General features: G+C 38.9%; 4 protein-coding genes across 7 annotated transcripts in view; 3 read left to right on the forward strand and 1 right to left on the reverse strand.

Moving 5' to 3' along the window:
• Window positions 1–3,555, forward strand: part of LOC129771776 (putative glycerol kinase 5) — a 69,803-nt gene extending 66,248 nt beyond the window's left edge. For both annotated transcript variants that reach the window (XM_055775799.1, XM_055775798.1), the window contains exon 8: window positions 3,035–3,555. In XM_055775799.1, the coding sequence (XP_055631774.1) occupies window positions 3,035–3,502 (468 nt within the window). In that variant the 3' untranslated portion in view covers window positions 3,503–3,555. The remainder of the gene's footprint in view (window positions 1–3,034) is intronic.
• Window positions 3,556–3,699: 144 nt separating this feature from the next.
• LOC129771777 (putative glycerol kinase 5) lies at window positions 3,700–5,784 on the forward strand. Its single transcript, XM_055775801.1, has 5 exons — window positions 3,700–3,990; window positions 4,052–4,145; window positions 4,209–4,708; window positions 4,770–4,862; window positions 4,917–5,784. Exons 1-5 carry the CDS (start codon window positions 3,868–3,870, stop codon window positions 5,700–5,702), a joined length of 1,596 nt encoding a protein of 531 aa, XP_055631776.1. The 5' UTR covers window positions 3,700–3,867; the 3' UTR covers window positions 5,703–5,784.
• A 5,867-nt stretch (window positions 5,785–11,651) lies between these two features.
• LOC129765363 (60S ribosomal protein L18) lies at window positions 11,652–12,753 on the forward strand. Of its 2 annotated transcripts, none has more exons than XM_055765600.1 (3): window positions 11,652–11,676; window positions 11,964–12,050; window positions 12,171–12,753. In XM_055765600.1, the coding sequence occupies exons 1-3, from the start codon at window positions 11,674–11,676 to the stop codon at window positions 12,648–12,650; spliced, it is 570 nt and encodes a 189-aa protein (XP_055621575.1). In that variant the 5' UTR covers window positions 11,652–11,673; the 3' UTR covers window positions 12,651–12,753. The 2 variants fall into 2 exon arrangements, with proteins under 2 accessions (XP_055621575.1, XP_055621574.1); XM_055765599.1 differs by lacking the exon at window positions 11,652–11,676 and adding an exon at window positions 11,679–11,731.
• Window positions 12,667–14,614, reverse strand: LOC129765361 (folliculin). 2 transcript variants are annotated; one of them, XM_055765598.1, is made up of 4 exons: window positions 14,441–14,614; window positions 13,123–14,265; window positions 12,939–13,041; window positions 12,667–12,879 (listed from the first exon to the last, which is right to left on the reverse strand). In XM_055765598.1, the coding sequence occupies exons 1-4, from the start codon at window positions 14,481–14,483 to the stop codon at window positions 12,762–12,764; spliced, it is 1,407 nt and encodes a 468-aa protein (XP_055621573.1). In that variant the 5' UTR covers window positions 14,484–14,614; the 3' UTR covers window positions 12,667–12,761. The 2 variants fall into 2 exon arrangements, with proteins under 2 accessions (XP_055621573.1, XP_055621572.1); XM_055765597.1 differs by having other exon boundaries at window positions 13,105–14,265.
• Window positions 14,615–18,356: the final 3,742 nt, after the last annotated feature.

Raw genomic sequence — 18,356 nt, forward strand, 5'->3', positions numbered from 1 at the left:
TTCAATCCTTCAGAAGAAGAGAAGGTGACCATCGAAGCAGCCGCTACACACACACATACACGCACGGAAATCTTTCCGTTTGGATGCCATTCAGCATCGAGAAAGATCCGGAAAATAATCTGCCAGTTCCTCTGGGAATTTAAAATCACATTCATGTGAAATTATTTATGTTGATGTTTTCTATCCATGTAACACTGTGACCAAATATGTTTCAATCAAGTGCTATTAACAGGTGGTTATCGAGTTAGTATTAACCACTGGTGGGCTTCCAGTATCGAGGAAAATGTGGAAATATCTAATCGTTGCTGGAAAGTAATCTGCCAGTTCCCCTTGGAATTGAAAATTACATTCAAGCGAAAGAGTTTATTTTAATGTTTTGTATCCATAAAATATCCATATAATACATTTGGGTTTGTGATTTGTCAATCAAGTACAGTTAGCAGGTTAGCTTCTGAAGATTATTCTTCAGAACAAAGTTTTTCGTATCCTATATTGGATGCATGAAACCTTGTGCCTCCAACGTAACGCTCTCGTTTTCGAAGTCCCCCAAATATTCATTTATTCATTCATTCAGAATGGATTTAGATTCAACTTCAAACAAATGATCTCTAAATAAACGATAGTCCTACGTCACCCTTGCGGTTATACCATAGATATAACCCACTTCCGGTTTTTTTACAAAGCCTGTTTGACACTAACTCAGTTTTAAAAACGAATTCGCTATTAGAGTTCGACTGATAGAGCTGTCAATTTTTTTCTGCTGACTCATGGGTTACTATGATTGATGCTGTATGGGTCGTTTCGTCAGTGCGTGTGAAAGTAACCCCTGAAAAATCGGCAATTTTTGTCTATTTTGTTTTAAATGCAACCGTTAATGCATCTGGATGACTTCAATTCTGATCATGGTTTGTCCGATGCACTGATATTGGTTTGTCCACTTTGTTACTATGGCAGTCGATTGGCGTGCTGCAGTTTGTTTGTTTTGTTTTGTTGTCCTTCGCATTTTTTATTTTTTAAGTTAGGGTGACCATTTCCATTTTCAGGTGGTCCGAAAAATCTTTTTCACTCACTTTTTCTAAAAATGCCTTTTTTAAAATTTATAACTTCTGATCTTCTATACCGGTTCAGATGATCGACATATCAAATCAAAGTCAATTTTTCGGAGAAATACTACAGTCGCTGAAAATTTCAATTCTGTTTTTGTTATTACTGATTGTATTTAATTTTTATAGTTTTCATGGTCTCATGGCCAGGGGATTTTTCGTCAAAGAAATTTCTTCTGGCTTGCACTGTGGTCCCGCGTATTCTAGAACTTGCCATTCCAGAATACATTCAAGGCGTTTTATCCGGCATAGAAAACTCAACTAAGTACTACTAATAAAAACGACGCAAGTAAGTAACTACGTTGAGAAGGCCAAAGTTCCACTTTTTTCGTTTTTGAGCTAGGATTTTTCAAAGTTAACCGATGGTCCGAAAAATCATTATTTTCTCATTTTTTCAAATATGACATTCTTCAAAAATGTATTACTTTTGAACTACTGAACCGATTCAGATGACCGACATCAAATTAAATTCAAATTACATCAAATCAAAAATCAAATTAAAGCCAATTAGCTTCTTTGAAAAAATATCAAACTGTATTCTAGTTACATAGATCTAGTCTTGTCGCGTAGGAATATTGAACGAAAACTAAAAACATGTTAACTTTAAAAAAACATAACTCTAAAACGAAAAATCACACCTCTTTAATTTTGGATACATCAGCTATCAAGGAAAAATATTAAAAAAATATGAATTAATAATTACGAAACCAAAATACTTTTTTTTCACAAGAGTAATATTTTTAAAAAAAGTCTATCTGGTTGACTTTAATTTGATATATCGATCATCTGAATCGGTACAGTAGTTCAGAAGTTATGGATTTTTGAAAAAAAAGAATTTGTGGAAAGGATGAGAAAAAAATATTTCTCGGACCACCCTTTAAATGGAAATGGCCACCCCAACGAAAAACTAAAAAATACGGGTCTAATTTTCTGCGATAAAGAAGAAATCCACCACTTTGCACGAAAATCTGAGAACCACTATTTGTATGTGGGAGTATTTGGGGCCGGGGAAATGGAGCACAAATGGAGAATGTTTCTATGATGGTTTGACATACCTTGCTTCTCTGAAACAAATACAAACAAAAAACAAATTTCTGCAAAATATGAGATTTAATAGAGCAAATGCAAAAATAGAGAAACATTTCTATGAAGGCTTGACACCGCAACATCCTCTGGAAACTGGAGGAAGGAATCGTTGGATTCAAGCTGTCTTTATTTTATTATATTTTCTGCATCAAACAAGTATTCCATATAACGGAGAAACATGTTATTTGCAAGTGAATTAACGAGAATTGTGTCTGAAAATAATAAATTATATCATAATGACGAATTTTGGTAGGATTACCAGGAAATTGTAAAGAGATCAATGAAGAGTTCTGCGATCGGACCCACGAACATTCGTTTAGTAAGGAAACGTGGACGTACGTATGTATTCACATCAAAAAATCAATTCTGGGCGAGACAAAGTTCGTTGGGACAGCTAGTATTATATAAATTTGTTATTGTTGTTGTTGTCTTGAACGATAGAGACCTCAAACTTTTTCAGTTCATTCGTCTCTATCAGTAGTTTGCTTTCAAAGCATATAACTCGTAGATATTTTATCTTTCGAATGAAGTGATTATCATGTCACTTCGTTCGGTGGATAAAGAGGTATTAAGGCTCAAAATCTTGTGGCTGAAATGTAACACTCTCGTTTTCAAAACCCCCCAAAATAAGAAATACTTAAACTCATCCACTCACACATTTACAAGAAGAACGTTCAACAATTTTTCAAAACATCAATTCATCCATTCATTGAGAATCGATTCAGATGCAACTTCAAACAAATGATCACTAAGCCAACGGCAGTCCTACATTCACCTCGCGGTCATATCACAGATATATCCCATCTCAACTTTTTGTTCTTATCACTTGAAATAACTTTTTCCAGCCACCGATAAGGGATGATACCGCGGGCACTGGATTCATTGGCATAAAAGCATCAACCCGAAAGGAACACATGGTCCGAGCACTTCTCGAGAGTCTCGTTTATCGGGTAGCTCTACTGTACGTGTGTGCCCTGAAGGAAACCGGATTCGCGTTCACTCGTATTAAGGTTGATGGTGGCGTTTCGCGGAACAACTTCATCTGCCAAACACTGGCCGATATCACCGGTCTTCCCGTGGAACGGGGAGAGTTCGCCGACTCGAGCGCACTGGGAGCGATGTTTCTCGCGGGCATCAATGTCGGCATTTGGCACAGCAAACAAGAACTGATTGATATTAGGAAAGTTGAACGCATCTTCGAGCCCAACGCGACGAATAAGAACAATTGCCTGAGAAGCATGTGGCGGTGGGAACGCGCCGTTGAGCGCTTCAAGCGATGGTACACTGAAGACGAACCGATCGATCTGAGCTGAAAGTCTGTGATAATGCTGGTGTGTTTTTTATTTCCAATAAAAGTAATTCCAAATACCCAAAGCTCACATGTTTTTTTTTCTTGCTGCATATGTCAAGCTCTAATCCATTGTTTGGCCTTGATTTTTCACCGATGCGATTGGGATGGTCTTTCGAAGGCCTTTCCTTCCTATATCACCGAAAACACTTGATGCGAGTTTCCACGCTCTGATGGGTTTTCAATAAAAATATATATCATATGTGATGATGCCGCTCGTTCTGCGCTTTTTCGTTCCATGATAGTTTTCAGTTAAGTTTTGGTGGGTGTTTCAGTTGGTTTAGCCGTTCTCCTTACCAGGTTTGTTGAGTCGCAGATTTGTGGTCAAGGATGGAATCTGCAGTCAAATATGTGGCGGCGCTGAATGTCGATGCGAAGCTGGTGAAATGCTACATCTGCGCTCTATTTCGAGATTCATCTAGGACCGAGATCGTTGGCACAGCGCAAAATCATGTAAATTAATAGTGTTCATATTTCAACACTCTTAGCTACAGAAACCTCTATCACCATGCAGATCAAATTCGTATACCCAGCGTCAGGACGAATAGAAATTGATCCAAATAAACTGTGGAACAACATCATCCGCACAGTCAAGGCTGCACTTGGAGGTCGGTAATAAATGCGCACGGATTAGCTTTTATTGCCAAAACATTTTCCCCGTATATTTGCAGAGGCCAATCTGACTGCCGGACAGATTGCATTCCTCGCATTGGCCACCCACCGGGGATCGTTTACCTGCTGGAATCAAACCACCGGAAAGGTGTATCACAATTTCATCACCGCTCAGGATACTCGCTGTAAGGAAATGGTCAAGGAGTGCAATGATGACTTCATGTTTAAGTCATTCAAAGCAAGTTCTTGTCTGCTTCACTGCGCCACCAAGAGGCAGCGATATCTCAGCGAAAGTGTGTTCGATGTGAAAAGCTCCCACGTTACGATGCGTTTAGCCTGGATGCTAGAGAACTGTCCCAAGATTCAAAAGGATCTTCAGGAAGGGAATGTACTCTTCGGGACAATCGACGCGTGGTTGCTGTATCGGTTCAGACATGGTGCCAGATACAACAAAGATCTGGAGCACATTAGTGATGTTACCAATTGTGCAGTGACAGGTTTTTACGATTCCTTCAGCTTGCAGTGGGCAAAGTGGGCCTCCATGCTGTATCCAATTGAGGTATCGAACCCCAATTGTGGCCAATCAAAGCGCATCACAATCAAATCTGTACTCGTTTCAGAAAAACATCCTTCCAAACGTTGTGGACAACTCGTTCGATTTCGGTTCCATTGATGCCTCCATTTTTGGAAGCGCCATCAAAATCGGCACCTCGGTAAGCCAATATCCACAAAATATAGGCATTTCACATTTCTAATGACCCCAAAAGATTTCAGACACATCTGCCGCCCTCTGGGGAACCTGCTGCTTCGAGAAAACGAGCCTCTACCTGAAAATAGACAACGAAACCGTCCTGAGCATCATGACAGGCTCAAGCTGTCTGGGTTCCAACCACGGACTCGCCTCGCTCGTTGGCTACAAATACACCAATCCCGTCTCGGAGCTGGAGGAGATCGTTTATGTTTTGGAGAAAACTTGCAACGATTGCGCTGCCGTGATAGACTGGGCGTTAAAGATCGGGCTTTTCAAAGATATTCTATCCGCCTCGACAATGGCATCGGCAGTACCGGACTCCAACGGGGTGGTATTCGTACCGGCATTCAGCGTCAGCAGACCTCGGGACATGACCGACGGATCCTGCTTCATCGGGATCAAGAAAACAACCCGGACGGAGCACATGGTCAGAGCCGTGTTGGAGAGTCTGGTGTATAAAATTTCCCTGATGTACGTCTGTGCCCACAAGGAAACGCAAAGCCAATCGATGGAAAATTTCACGAAAATCAAAATAGACGGATACGTCTCGCAGAATGATTTCGTCTGCCAAACAATTGCCGATCTTATCAGCATACCGGTTGAGCGTGGAAGCTCCGCGGACGCTACAGCACTGGGAGCTATTTTTCTGGCGGGAGTCAATATGGGCGTTTGGAGCACCAAAAACGAAATCAGACGTATCCGAAAGGTTGATAAAGTGTTCACCCCGAATCCGGTTAATAAATTAAAGCTTCTCCGAAACATGCGCTACTGGGAGGAGGCAGTCGAGAGATTTAAGCGGTAGATGGGCTCGAGTCATATGAAAACCGAGATAAATACGACACGCATCAATAGTGATTTATCTTCTTGTTGCTACAGTCAAGTTAATACGTTATAAGCATCCTGTGTTAGTAAATGCTAGTTTCATAAGATGTGTGTATTATTTCCAACAAAAACTCTAAATACATAGTTTGAGTTGTAAACACCATAAAGTTTGATTTTTTTCACGAAGTACATTCTTCACACTCGCTGTTCCGAAAATGGGAGTTCCTACCAAGGCGGTATAATAAGGTGGAACGTTATGTCAGAACTGCTGTTTAACCATTACTTGAGTTCGAATTGACAGCGGCCAAACGAACGGCTAGAGTTTTCCGAGAAAGAGGATAACAAATGGCATGCAATGAGAAGTGCATGCCGCTATGTGTTTGCTGCGCATAAATGTTGGTTTTGTTTACGCTGTTGGCATCATTGTAGTGTTTCGGTGACTGCTGCAAGTTATTGTCTGCATTGCTGTTCTACGGGACGTGAGGGTTGTTGCCGTTGCTGCTGGGATTGGAAACTCAGCGATTGTGGGAGCTTTGCTAGTGGGTATATAAAAGAGGTGGCTCTTAATAACCGGTGGGCTTGTGCCGTACTGCTTTAGCTGAAGACTCGCCTGATCGTTCGGGTTGTGAGACACAACAGCTAGTTCGATTGAAACCAGCCCAGCGTAGGTATATGTTGGTGGAGACCGCTATGTAGCATAAAGATTTGATCTATTTTGTTTATAAACAAAAAAAGCCGCTGTCATTTTTCATCCCCTCTCGCATCATCCATGCCTTATCCTCATACTGTCGAAAACGAACCACCTTTTCTTTTTTTTTTTTTTTTATCTGTATTATAGTGATTTTCAACTCATTTGGCTGGTTCGTCACTTTTTACTACCATTTTTGGAAGAATGTCGGGAGTGAGAATTGAACTCGTGACCTTTTGCGTGAGAGGCATGGATGTTACCACTACGCCAGATCGCCTCCAACGAACCACCTGTCAATTCCAGCTCCTTGGTTCCTACATTAAGATCGTGGAAAGAGTAGTAGCTAACTCGAAAAAGACGAAATATTCTATTGAGAAGTTTGGTTCTTCTTCGTTCTTATTTATAAAGAACTTTAACTCGACAAAATTACTGTAGCAAAATTAGACGTGAATTATATTTACAAACATAAGTTTTCTTTCATGGGGTGGACAAACAATTTAGAAGCAACATCTGAATAAACAACAGTTAATGTTGAATCTAATTCTTTCTTCTGCTCGTTTCACTCATTTTGGAATGTTATGACAGGAACTTCCAGAGCGCGAACAAGAAACTTCTGGCGCGTGCCAGATGGCATTTGGAAGACACATTTCTCCTTATTAGGGGAAAGTCGGGAAAGACGGACACCCCTGTATAATTGATAAATTACATTTTTATTTTAAATTTTAGTGATGTACAAATTTGCAGTATAGTGTATCAATACCTTTGACACATACTGTGTACACCTAGCTGACTTTCTGTTAAAATTGTGAATAAAAACAAAACAAAAATCTACAAAGAGCAGTTCGATGTGAATTTTCGTCTGCAGAAAATAAGGTTCTCATTGTTATCGAGTAATTTTTTTTGGGTATTTTTCGTTACGTAAATGTTCTACCCTCACTTCTCTTCCAGTTTATCGAATCAGCGGTGAACTTTTCTCATTTTTACTCCAGAAATATTGACGAAAATAAAATAGCGATCAAGTCGTGTAATGTCCGTCTCCACCAACAAAAGATAAACATTTAGTTTTGAAAACAATTTGATTATCTAACTACCCACTAACTACGTTTGCAATTGCAACCAGATATCATGGACGAATCAGCAGAGCGGTTTTTAAAACGTAATCCGAATTTGTCATTCCGAATGCCGGAAGCTATTTTAGACATTTTATTTATTTATCACCGTCTCGAATTGTTTATAATTCCTCAGACTGAATCCTTATATTAAATTCTGAATCATATTTTTAAAGACAGTTTTGGACACGTTAAAATCGAACACAGCACAAGCACTATTGAATTCACGGAAACAATTCTCTAAGGGGTTATGGAATCCGTAGGAAGTCCTATGGCGACTGATAAACAATAGATCTCGCACACGTAGTTGTCGAAATGGTACATAGAATGATACATTATATAATAAGGATGAACAATCAAAATTTCAATTTAACAGATCAAACACAAATATTTTTTGAAGGTTGGCACCCCTAGAAGCTAACGATTCCAACGCGATCAATCTGCAGCGGCTCGAGTAGTCGGGGAGATGGTCTGGATCTATCCAAGGCAGTTTTTTTTCTTAGATTTTTACAAAAAATTATAACTCAAAAACTATGATACCTACACAATTTATGTCAAAGAATGAATTGTAGGAAATTGTTTAAATTTTAACGAAAAAATACTAAAAAAATTTTTGAAAAAATTTGGCTGCAAAAAAAGTTATTTTAAAAATTAAAATTAATTTTTCTCAAAAACGTATTTTTTTTAAATTCCCAGAAATATATATATATATATATATGTATAGCATTTAAAATTTCTAACAAGTCGTCCATATATCGGAAGATGGGCACTTTTACAGGGAAATTTTTTTTCTAAAAACGACTTTTCTATATTTCCTTTGAAAAAAATACAACTTATCCTAATTTTGTTCAATATAGCGATATAGTGTATTCGACATAGTTTTATATCTTATTAAAATGTGAACTTTTGTCGAAGACGTCAACTTTCTATCTGTTATAGTTTTTGGAATATATGTCATTTTTTGTATGAAGACTCCTGAAAAAAATATTGTTTTGCTCGTAACATTTTTGTGTGTAAATTCTCACATTTGACATGTTATTGTTTCCAAATAGAGGAAGGAGAGCATGCAGAGCATGTGAATTGCGATAATTTATACGTAAAAATGTAACGAAATAAACATTAATAGTATTTTTTCAAAGAAAAAAATTCAAAAGTTGTTGTTCGGAAAACTTTTTCCATGTTAATTTGCCCTTCGTCTGATGTATTAAAACTTGTTGGAGATTCTAAGGGCTATTTATATCTATTTATTTCAGAATTTTTAAAGCATATGTTTTCGAGAAAAAAGAATTTTAATTTTCAAAATATTTTTGATTCAACGAATTTGTTTTCCAAAAAATTCTTTGATAATTCTTAATATAAATCTAAGTAATTTCCTACATTTCATTCTCTGACCATCTTTTTGTAGATATTATAGTTTTTAAATTAAGATTTTTTGAAAAAAAGTTGCAAAAAACTCAAAATTTGAAAAAAAACTACAAAAAAAAATATCAGACCTACAAATTTTTAGTCAAAGAATGGAATGTAGAAAATTGTTTTATTTTTCATTAAAAATTATCATATATTTTTGGAAAAAAATTTCATTCAAAACAAATATTTTGAAAATTAAAATTCATTTTTCTCAAAAACATGTGCTATATCTAATTCTGAAAGAATTAGATATAAATAGCCCTTAAAATTTCTGACAAGTTTTCAATACATCGGACGATGGGCACATTTGCATGGAAAAAGTTTTTCGAACAACAACTTTTTCATGTTTTTCTTTGAAAAAATGCTATTAATGTTCAATACGTAACATTTTCTTTGTATAAATTAACGCATTTTAAATGCTCTGCTAACTTTTCTCTATTTAGAAACATGTCAAGAACATGTCAAACGTGAAAATTTACACACAAAAATGTTACGAGCAAAACATTTTTTTTTTCAGGAGTCTTCATACAAAAATGACTTATATTCCAAAAAATATAAAAGATAGAAAGTTGATGTCTTCGACAAAACTTAATTTTATAACAAGAACTAAAACTCTTCGAATACGCTTTATCGCTATCTTGACTTTAAACGAATTTAGGATAAGTTGAATTTTTTTCAAAGAAAACATGAAAATGTTGTTGTTAGAAAAACTTTTTCCCTGTAATAGTGCCCATCTTCCAAAGTATGGACGACTTGTTGGAAATTTTAAGGGCTATCCATATATATATTTTTGGAAATTTTCAACAAATACGTTTTTGAGAAAAATGAATTTTAATTTTTGAAATAACTTTTTTATCAACGAAATATTTTTCCAAAAATTTTTTGGTAATTTTTTATGAAAATTTAAACAATTTCCTACATTTCATCCTTTGACATGAATTTTGTAGGTATCATAGTTTTTAAGTTATATTTTTTTGTAAAAAATTAAGAAAAAAAAATTGTTTTTTTCCAAAAAGTAGTCTAATTGTTTTTCGAATATTTCAAGTATGCAAAGTTACTTGAATGACCCATGTTTTTACACCCACAACGTTTCACTTCTATCCGAGATGGTGCTGCCATCTCCTAAGACGAGTTGGCATGAAATTCGTCAAATGTATTAACGATATGTTCCGATGAACATTTGCAAAAATAAATATATATAGAAGGTGCATTTGCATATGAGGTAAAATTCTGATTATACACGAGCACAACATGAGCAAATTTGTAACACATGCTCGCTCTTTTGGTATTAACAAGTTTTTCCGCATAGTAACTCGATGTTGATAATTCCTTGATTTTTTTCTTCTTCGATCGTATTGTTTTCACATATTCACGTTAGAGAGCCTTAAAGTGCGTTGCACATACACCGTCCCGTCCAGGAGTATGACTAAAACGTCAAATCCCTCATATTGCCAGTGTACCCAATATTGCTGCGGTTCACTGACATTTTGGTTCTATCAATTACTATGGTTTACAACTCGGTCCTGTTATATAGTCGAATAGTGGCTAACTTTAAACTCCATGTTGAATGTGAAAACCTCCATGTGAAACCGAAATATGAAAATCGCTCATGCAGTTAGAAATAAAGCATACTATCCCCGTGATTTCAACGATTTAAATTTTCGCAAATGATATGTTGGTAAACAAATGACGCCATATTGATTTTGATTTTGGGTAGCCTATATTCAATTGATGTCTAACCCCTGGTCCCGTCACCGTGAAGCCAACGTAAAGAAATGAAATGTCAAATATTCTCCCATGGAAATCGTATGGTAGCATTCACATACACCATTACCGGCAACTTTGAAGTCGGCAAAATATGTCCAAGAGAATAGTTGACGGGACGGTGACGGTGACGCTATGTGTGTAGCGCACTTAACCCTTCTCTTCATTGGCCGAGTATTTTGATTGAATGTAATACTTTTCCGTTTACTATTTTTGAAAGCATAGGCAGCCGTGGCAGTGTTCCGAGCTGTGCAATACAATTTTCTTACCCAATGTTAAAGTTGCTAAAACCTACATTATGGACCCATTAAACGTAAGAATAATAATTGTATTCATATCAACACAATTTTATTCTATTGATTTTCATGACATGAAACGCTATGACTCAGGAATAACATTTTATTGAGTGGTTTTTATAGCTGTTTCGATGATGTTGTCTGGCATCAGTGTTGAAAAAATAACGATGCTTTCACCAATACAAACAAAACCATTGGCAAAGGTTGAAAAATGAAAATTAAACTTTCAGAGCACTTGCTCGAGTTTCCGACGTTTTTCACTATACAGTGCGACAGCAGATGAAAATTTAATATCTTGTGAGTAATCGATTAAAGTTTGGTTGATATTACTTGATGGGAAGTGTGCGAAAACGATCATTTTCTTCACACTGTTTCGCAAAATTATTGATTTTCGGGCAAGGGGTGAGGAAGGGAGATGAAAGAAATGAACGCCATTGTGGCCGCCATTTGTGGCTAGCTTCCACCATCACCTTAAGCGTTTTCAAAAAGTTGATAACCATGCTCCCTGGGCACACCCCACTATCTTAACCTTGTGTAGAACACATAAAAACCCATTCGGCAAATTGGGCATTGTTGGCTCAACGCCCACTGTCACACGGCGCGGCACCTGTCATCCTCGTATTCACTTGACAGCAAAATCAAAGTTCCTGTTGGTATCGCTGGTTCTTTCTTTTTCCGGTCTTGAAGATGGTAAGAGTTGTCTGATTCGGTCTCGCAGTAGCTGTAAATTTTTGTTCAAAATATGGTAAAAAACAATTTCAATCGTTAAAAAATGTTAGCAGAAAGTTAGTTTTAGTAGCGCTTCGTGCGTTGGATATGGAATTTACTCGTTTTAGCGAGGAACTGTTGAAAAAAATTGAAAATGTTTATTCCATGTGATGGTCGATATTCGAGAGTTGTTATCGGCTAGTGACAGTTTGTGTTGGTGTTTTCAATTTTTCTAATGAGAGTTTTTCTCTGTTTTCTGCTCCATCCAGGGTATTGATATCAATCACAAGTGGGACCGTAAGGTTCGTCGCACCAAGCCAAAATCGCTTGATGTTTATTTGCGGCTGCTGGTGAAGGTAAGTTTCGAAGCGTGCTTTGTTTACGTGACTTCTCTGCGTGGCTCACCTCCTTTGGAGGTTATGCTACGGTTTTTATTCAAGCGATAGTAAATAAGGTTTTTATTTTTCGATTTTTAGCTTTACCGCTTCCTGTACCGCAGAACCCACAAAAAGTTCAACAAGATCATCCTTCGCCGTCTGTTCATGAGCCGAACGAATCAGCCTCCGATCTCGCTGTCTCGGGTGGCCAAGCTGCTGAAGCTCCGCGGCAAGGATGAGAACACCATTGCCGTGGTCGTGGGAACCGTAACCAACGATGACCGCAGCTTGTATGTGCCCAAGATGAGCGTGTGTGCGCTGCGAATCACGGAAAAGGCTCGCGAACGTATTCTGAAGTGGGGCGGAAAGATTTACACCTTCGACAAGCTGGCTCTGATCGCACCTACCGGAAAGAACACCGTCCTGATGCAGGGTGCTCGTAATGCCCGCGAGGCCTGCACTCACTTTGGTCGTGCTCCTGGTGTGCCGCACTCCAACACCCGGCCGTATGTGCTTTCGAAGGGACGCAAATTCGAGAAGGCTCGTGGTCGCCGCAGCAGCTGTGGTTTCAAGAACTAAGAATAAAACGCTTACATTGGTTCGAAGGAAAAACACAATATTCCTTTTATTATTTGTGTAATTAAGTGAAATACATGGAGGACACGGTTCCACGTGAAATGCAGTCGGGTGTTATAAGTGACTGTACCAGTATGTGATCAGCGTTTGGTCCTGCGGCTGGATGCCCATTATTCGCTTGATCTTGGCCACGTCCTGGTTGGAGCTCATCTTCCGAATGCAGACCACTTTGCTGAAACATTGAAAGAAAGCCATATAAATGTTTGTTACGGACCATTTCCACAGATTTACTTTTTCCATTCCTCGATCAAGGCTCGCAAGTGTTTGTCTAGGACCAAATCAGTAAAAAGTTCTTCGTCGACAGCTTTGGTTATTTTTTGAAGCAACATTGGCACTGTGAAAAAAACCAGAAGGTAATTTTATCCCAATTTAATTTTTCTATCCAATGATTCCCTACATTTCAAAGGCAAATCACCTTCCCAAACACAAACGGCTACGGTGTCCTTATTCCGGTCATCTACCAAATCGATTCGCATAATTCCAGCGGACGGATTCGGTGCCACCGCATCTTGGCTCAAATTGATTATCCGGCACTCATTCGCAGCCTTGTATGATTCGGCACGAGCTCTGACCAATTTGTGAAGAGGTTCCGGGATCAGTTTCTTCAAATTTCTCACCAAACAGGCACCTTTGACGAATGGCCCACGAATCACTATCTGAATTCCCGTCAACACACAGAAGCAAACCGACGGGAAGTCACTCTTCAGTATCTGTCGAAACATTCGCAGGGAATATTTAGCCTTCGTCCGCTCGTCGATTTGATTTGATTCGTCCTCCGCTTTTCCCAGTCCCATGCGTCGCAACATGTACCCTTCCTTATCGGTTTGAACCATGGTAAATCCTTCCTCGGTATCCCGTCCCAGCCACGGTGGAACCGACGGGCTTCCAAGGGTAATACTTTCCGTTAGATAACGCACACCTGCCCATAGCACAAACGAGAAATGTGCATGCAAATAGGCAAAAATGGATTCCTTCCCCGTTAGTTCCGCCAGAGACCTTGTTGTGGAGGTAGCTCCCGTGTACCCTTGGCTCATCCTCTGCGCCCGCTGTGATCCCTGCGCTTTCAAATCTTGCTCATGGACAACGCTAGCGTAACCTTGGAGTTCCTTGGAAATCTTTTTCAAACAATCCGCCAAGAAGGGTTGTATGTTCAGCAGAAACGTCTTGTCCTTCATCAGAACCACAATCGAGAACAGCTTGCTGAACCCGCGAGCGTTGGAATCCACCAGGTGAAACGTGTGACTCAGCACATGACCCCGTTGGGCATCTCCGAAAAATACCATTCCACCATCGCCGCTGCCGCTGCCGGGAGGGGAACTCACTTCGCTACTGATACTACGGAAGGCAGCTTTCTTCACCAGTTCGATCGTTTCGTTGATCACTGGGACTTGACTGCTCACGAAGTGGGCATTACTGTCCGGATCCTTGCTCACCAGACCGATGGTGTTTCCGATAGAGTTGCACGCCGGACACCCCTTCCGATCACTGTCGAAATTAATGTCCAGCTGGTGGATGTTTGTTTCGCGCAGCGTTTGGGTGCAGAACAATGCCCCGGGACCTGTTCATCGATTCGATTCAAACATATGAATGTTAAATCAAAGTATTCTAGGGTAATGTTTAAATGACAGAACAGAACTCTTTTGAACGCAAGAGCTAATCGTATTCTTCATAGCAAGGAATGTGTGATTCCCGTGAATATTCTAAATTTTCACAAAAGGGCATACTCTGCTTACCATGGGCCTCGCAAAAGTGACATAGCGCAATTATGGCATTCATCAAAACCCGTATAATTTTATAAAAAAAAACAATTTTTACGCGTCTTTTCGACTCATTTTAGTATGCACAGTATCCACTTTTACGGAAATGTAAAAGCGGTTTGTTTTGATTAGCTACAGCTGACCAACAATCCGCGTTGACGGCATTGACGAATTTACGTTGGATTTACAACCAGATGGCGCAACGAGTAAAATGAGGATGTTTTGTTTTTTTGGTATGAAATTCGTTCAAATTTTCTAGACAAATCAGAATTTATCTTCAAATTTCCCGGTTTCATGTATTCTTTCCACGCTGAAAAAGTTAGAAAATCATCATTTTACAATGTGCTATGTATATTACGAGGAATGGCTTGTTATAAGTATTGTAACTTTAATTTTTTTCAACTAAGTAAACGATTAATAGGGAGTTTTGTGCTAAAAATACTGCAAATCCTTTCGTATCGGCCTCAACATAATCAATGATATCAGCCAATTTGATATGATATCGATTTCATCGCAGTTATCCATAGTATCAATGACCGGTATGCATCATCAAACTTAAAATTTTCGAAGATTATCTATGACTTTGGTCAAATCGCGTGTTGAAACCATCGTAAATATACAAAACTGTAACTTTCTTACCATATACTGACGACATTCAATGGCTGAAATGAATCTAAATTGAAATAAAATGAATAATCACCACCGAATCTTGCTTTTCAGTACGTAAAATAAACAAACACCCTCACTTTTGTGGTTCAGAGCTCTAATGTAGATGTCGCAAGAGCTGATTCAGCTTTACGTAAATTCGTCAATTGGCGATCTAACGTACAAATCTACACCTAGGCGGCGCTGCGGTGAAAGTGATGATGGTTTTAAATTTTGCCATGTGAGCTTATGGAAGGTTTGTAGTTCTTTCCATAAATTACAATGTTATAATCATAAAAGATTATTTGATTGCGATGAGTTTGTAAGAAATTTAGTTCTGCGCAATTTTATTTATAACATGTTATTTATTTACCTCTTTCAGTAGTGAAAACTATAAAAATGTTGACAATTGTTGAATTAAAGAACGAAATTCGAGAGCACAATCAAACACAAGTAGAAAAAGACGGGTGGGTAATGTCGGGGACATAACCGGAGTGACGTAGGACTATACAAAGGGGACAGCTTTTGTTAAATATATATTTTAAATATATTGTTTTATTTTGAATTCGTGAATACCTACCTGTCTACCTGAAAAATGGATTAGTTTACTGTTTACTCTTTATGAATATGTTGATGGTTCTGAAAAGAACCTTTGGTGTTGTGTTTTTGTTATCACTCGATATTCCCATCTTGTTCGGTTAAACCTTCCTGTTTAGCTATTGCGTTTGCCACTCGCCACAGCTTTCACAGTTGGAAAATTTCTTCCCATCCAGCTTGTGACATGTTGTTCAGTAAATTACATTTAATGCGACGTGCCGGAGGAACACTTTGCCACTCACTGAAACTAATTGTTGCCTTGATGAGCGCCGAACCGCTCTGCTCTGTTCTTGATGCGGGTTTTCTGATTGTCGTGAGCAGCTTTGCAAGCCAACTCGAGCACTCCGACGGCCGAAACTCTATAATCGCTGTTAGGTATACTGGTGCTCCGGCACCAATCCGTTCGGCCTAGTTACCCTTGCGGAGCAATCAGTGAATGCGACCAACAGGGAACTGGAGACCTGCACGGTTCGAGTGAGACTTTGCCTTTCCCTTAACTTGTCCTCCTTTGTTACGTCCACGATGCCGATGCCGTACAACCACACGGGTTTACGGTTTGAAAGAAAATAAGATATTTTTTTGGGGTCCGCGTGTTTTATACTCTAGCGGTACACACTCACAGGATAGAGACAAATCGGCTGACTCAGCCAGAGGGGCGAGTCCAACGAGACGAACGAATGAGCGTTAAAAGGGAGCGATGGCAAAAAATACATTCATTACGATTTGTTCGCTCGTTGGATTCACATGCAGGCTAAAAAGGGTCCTTTTCAGGATCACAAAATTATCTTCAATCTAAAGAGTTTATTGTTTTGTTATCACTCGATATCCCCATCTTGTTTGGCTAAACCTTTCTGTTTAGCGATTGCATTTGCCACTCGCCACAGCTTTCACAGTTGGAAAATTTCTTCCCATCCAGCTTTGTGACATATTTTACAGTAAATTACATTCAATGCGACGTGCCGAAGCGCCACTCAGTGTCGCATTGGAGGCGATTTCAACCTGTAATTGAACATTTACGATGACAGTGGTACAGTGTCGACTTTCAATGTGGGGTCATAATTTGGATCTCTATGTTTACAAAAATGTCCAACTAAATAAGTCCGTCCAATTAGCTAAATGTCGAACTAATTGTAAATTACTGTACTTTCAATCTGGAAACAATTTAAGAATTGGTGAAAAATGAATAATCAGGAAAGTCCCCAACTATCAATAAGCTCAGAACAACTGCCAAATTCACATACTCATCAGATCCTGGCAAACAAATTATGAAAAAATCAATTTGTGTTTTATTATTATTTTGGATAATGTTTTAGAAAGCATTGAACTGTATCTCCTAAACTCTTTTTTGGAAGGTTTAATGGCCCTGAAAAGCGCCTTGTTTTATGGAATGGTTCCAATTTAGAAAACTTAGTACTCGTGGTTTTGAAAAAAAAAACCATTTCGAACGCCCTTGATGCCGCCTTGTTCTGGATTTGCCACCAAAGCAGATTGTATAAAGAACAAACTTTTTTCTTCTGCTACCAGCTGCCGTTTTGCGATTGCGTTTGGCACTCGCTACTCGCTGCAACTGCCTGTTGTCTTGATGTCCACCGAACCGAATGTGTTCTGTTCCGAATGCGGGTTTTCTTATCGTCGCGAGCAGCTTTGCCAGCTAACTCGATCACTTCGGCGGCCGAAACTATATAACGACGGCTAGGTGGACTGGTGCACTGGTACTAACGCGCTCGGCCTAGCTACCCTTGCGGGGAACTCCAGATCAACACGGTTCGAGCGGGATTTTGCCTTTCCCTTAACTTTTCTGCTTGGGTTGGTTTGTTGATGTGTTGTGATGCGAACCGATGTGGTGTACGGTTTGAATGAGAATGATCGTTACGGCAGCGGAGCGGGGATTTTTAAGCTGACTGGCTGGCTCGAGAATTACGCATGTGTGAGACTGCGACCAATGTTTCGTTCATTTTTTTCTTTTTCCTTTCCAATCGTGCTTCATTGTATTTCGCTGCTGCTCTGGTTGCCCGTTTTGTTCGGTACGATTTGAGGAGCACAAAATGGACCAATCAAAAATGGGCACATAGTGCATTTTGACAAGGCTTGATATTTCACAATTATTCAATTATTTATCTCAAGAAAAATGAAATGTTATTCGTTATGATAGATGCGTAGATATATTTCCTATCAATTGATGCAAAAACCTTTGCGATCTATTGAGAAATGCTCGAGTTATAAGCGTTCCAAATCTTGCATTTTTTCCTACTTGTTCAGTGCCTGGATTTCCGTTTCACCCCCTATATCTTCCGGTTAGACGTAGTCCTACGTCAAAATGCACGATTCCTGCATGTGAGAACTACCTTGGAAAGCCCGGAAGTAAAGTATACGTGATTTGTTTTTTGAGTTTTAGGTTACATTAGCATCATTTTCTTAGTTCAAAAACAAAATCCAGATGTCTCACCGATCGTTTACGTTTTGCGTTAGATCGCCAATTGACGAATTTACGCAAAGCTGAATCAGCTCATGCGACATCTACATTAGAGCTCAGAACCACAAAAGTGAGGGTGTTTGTTTATTTTACGTACTGAAAAGCAATATTCGGTGGTGATTATTTATTTTGTTTAAGTTTAGATTCATTTCAGCCATTGAATGTCGTCAGTATATG

Source organism: Toxorhynchites rutilus, chromosome 2, assembly GCF_029784135.1.
Source record: "Toxorhynchites rutilus septentrionalis strain SRP chromosome 2, ASM2978413v1, whole genome shotgun sequence".
NCBI classification, from domain to species: domain Eukaryota; kingdom Metazoa; phylum Arthropoda; class Insecta; order Diptera; family Culicidae; genus Toxorhynchites; species Toxorhynchites rutilus.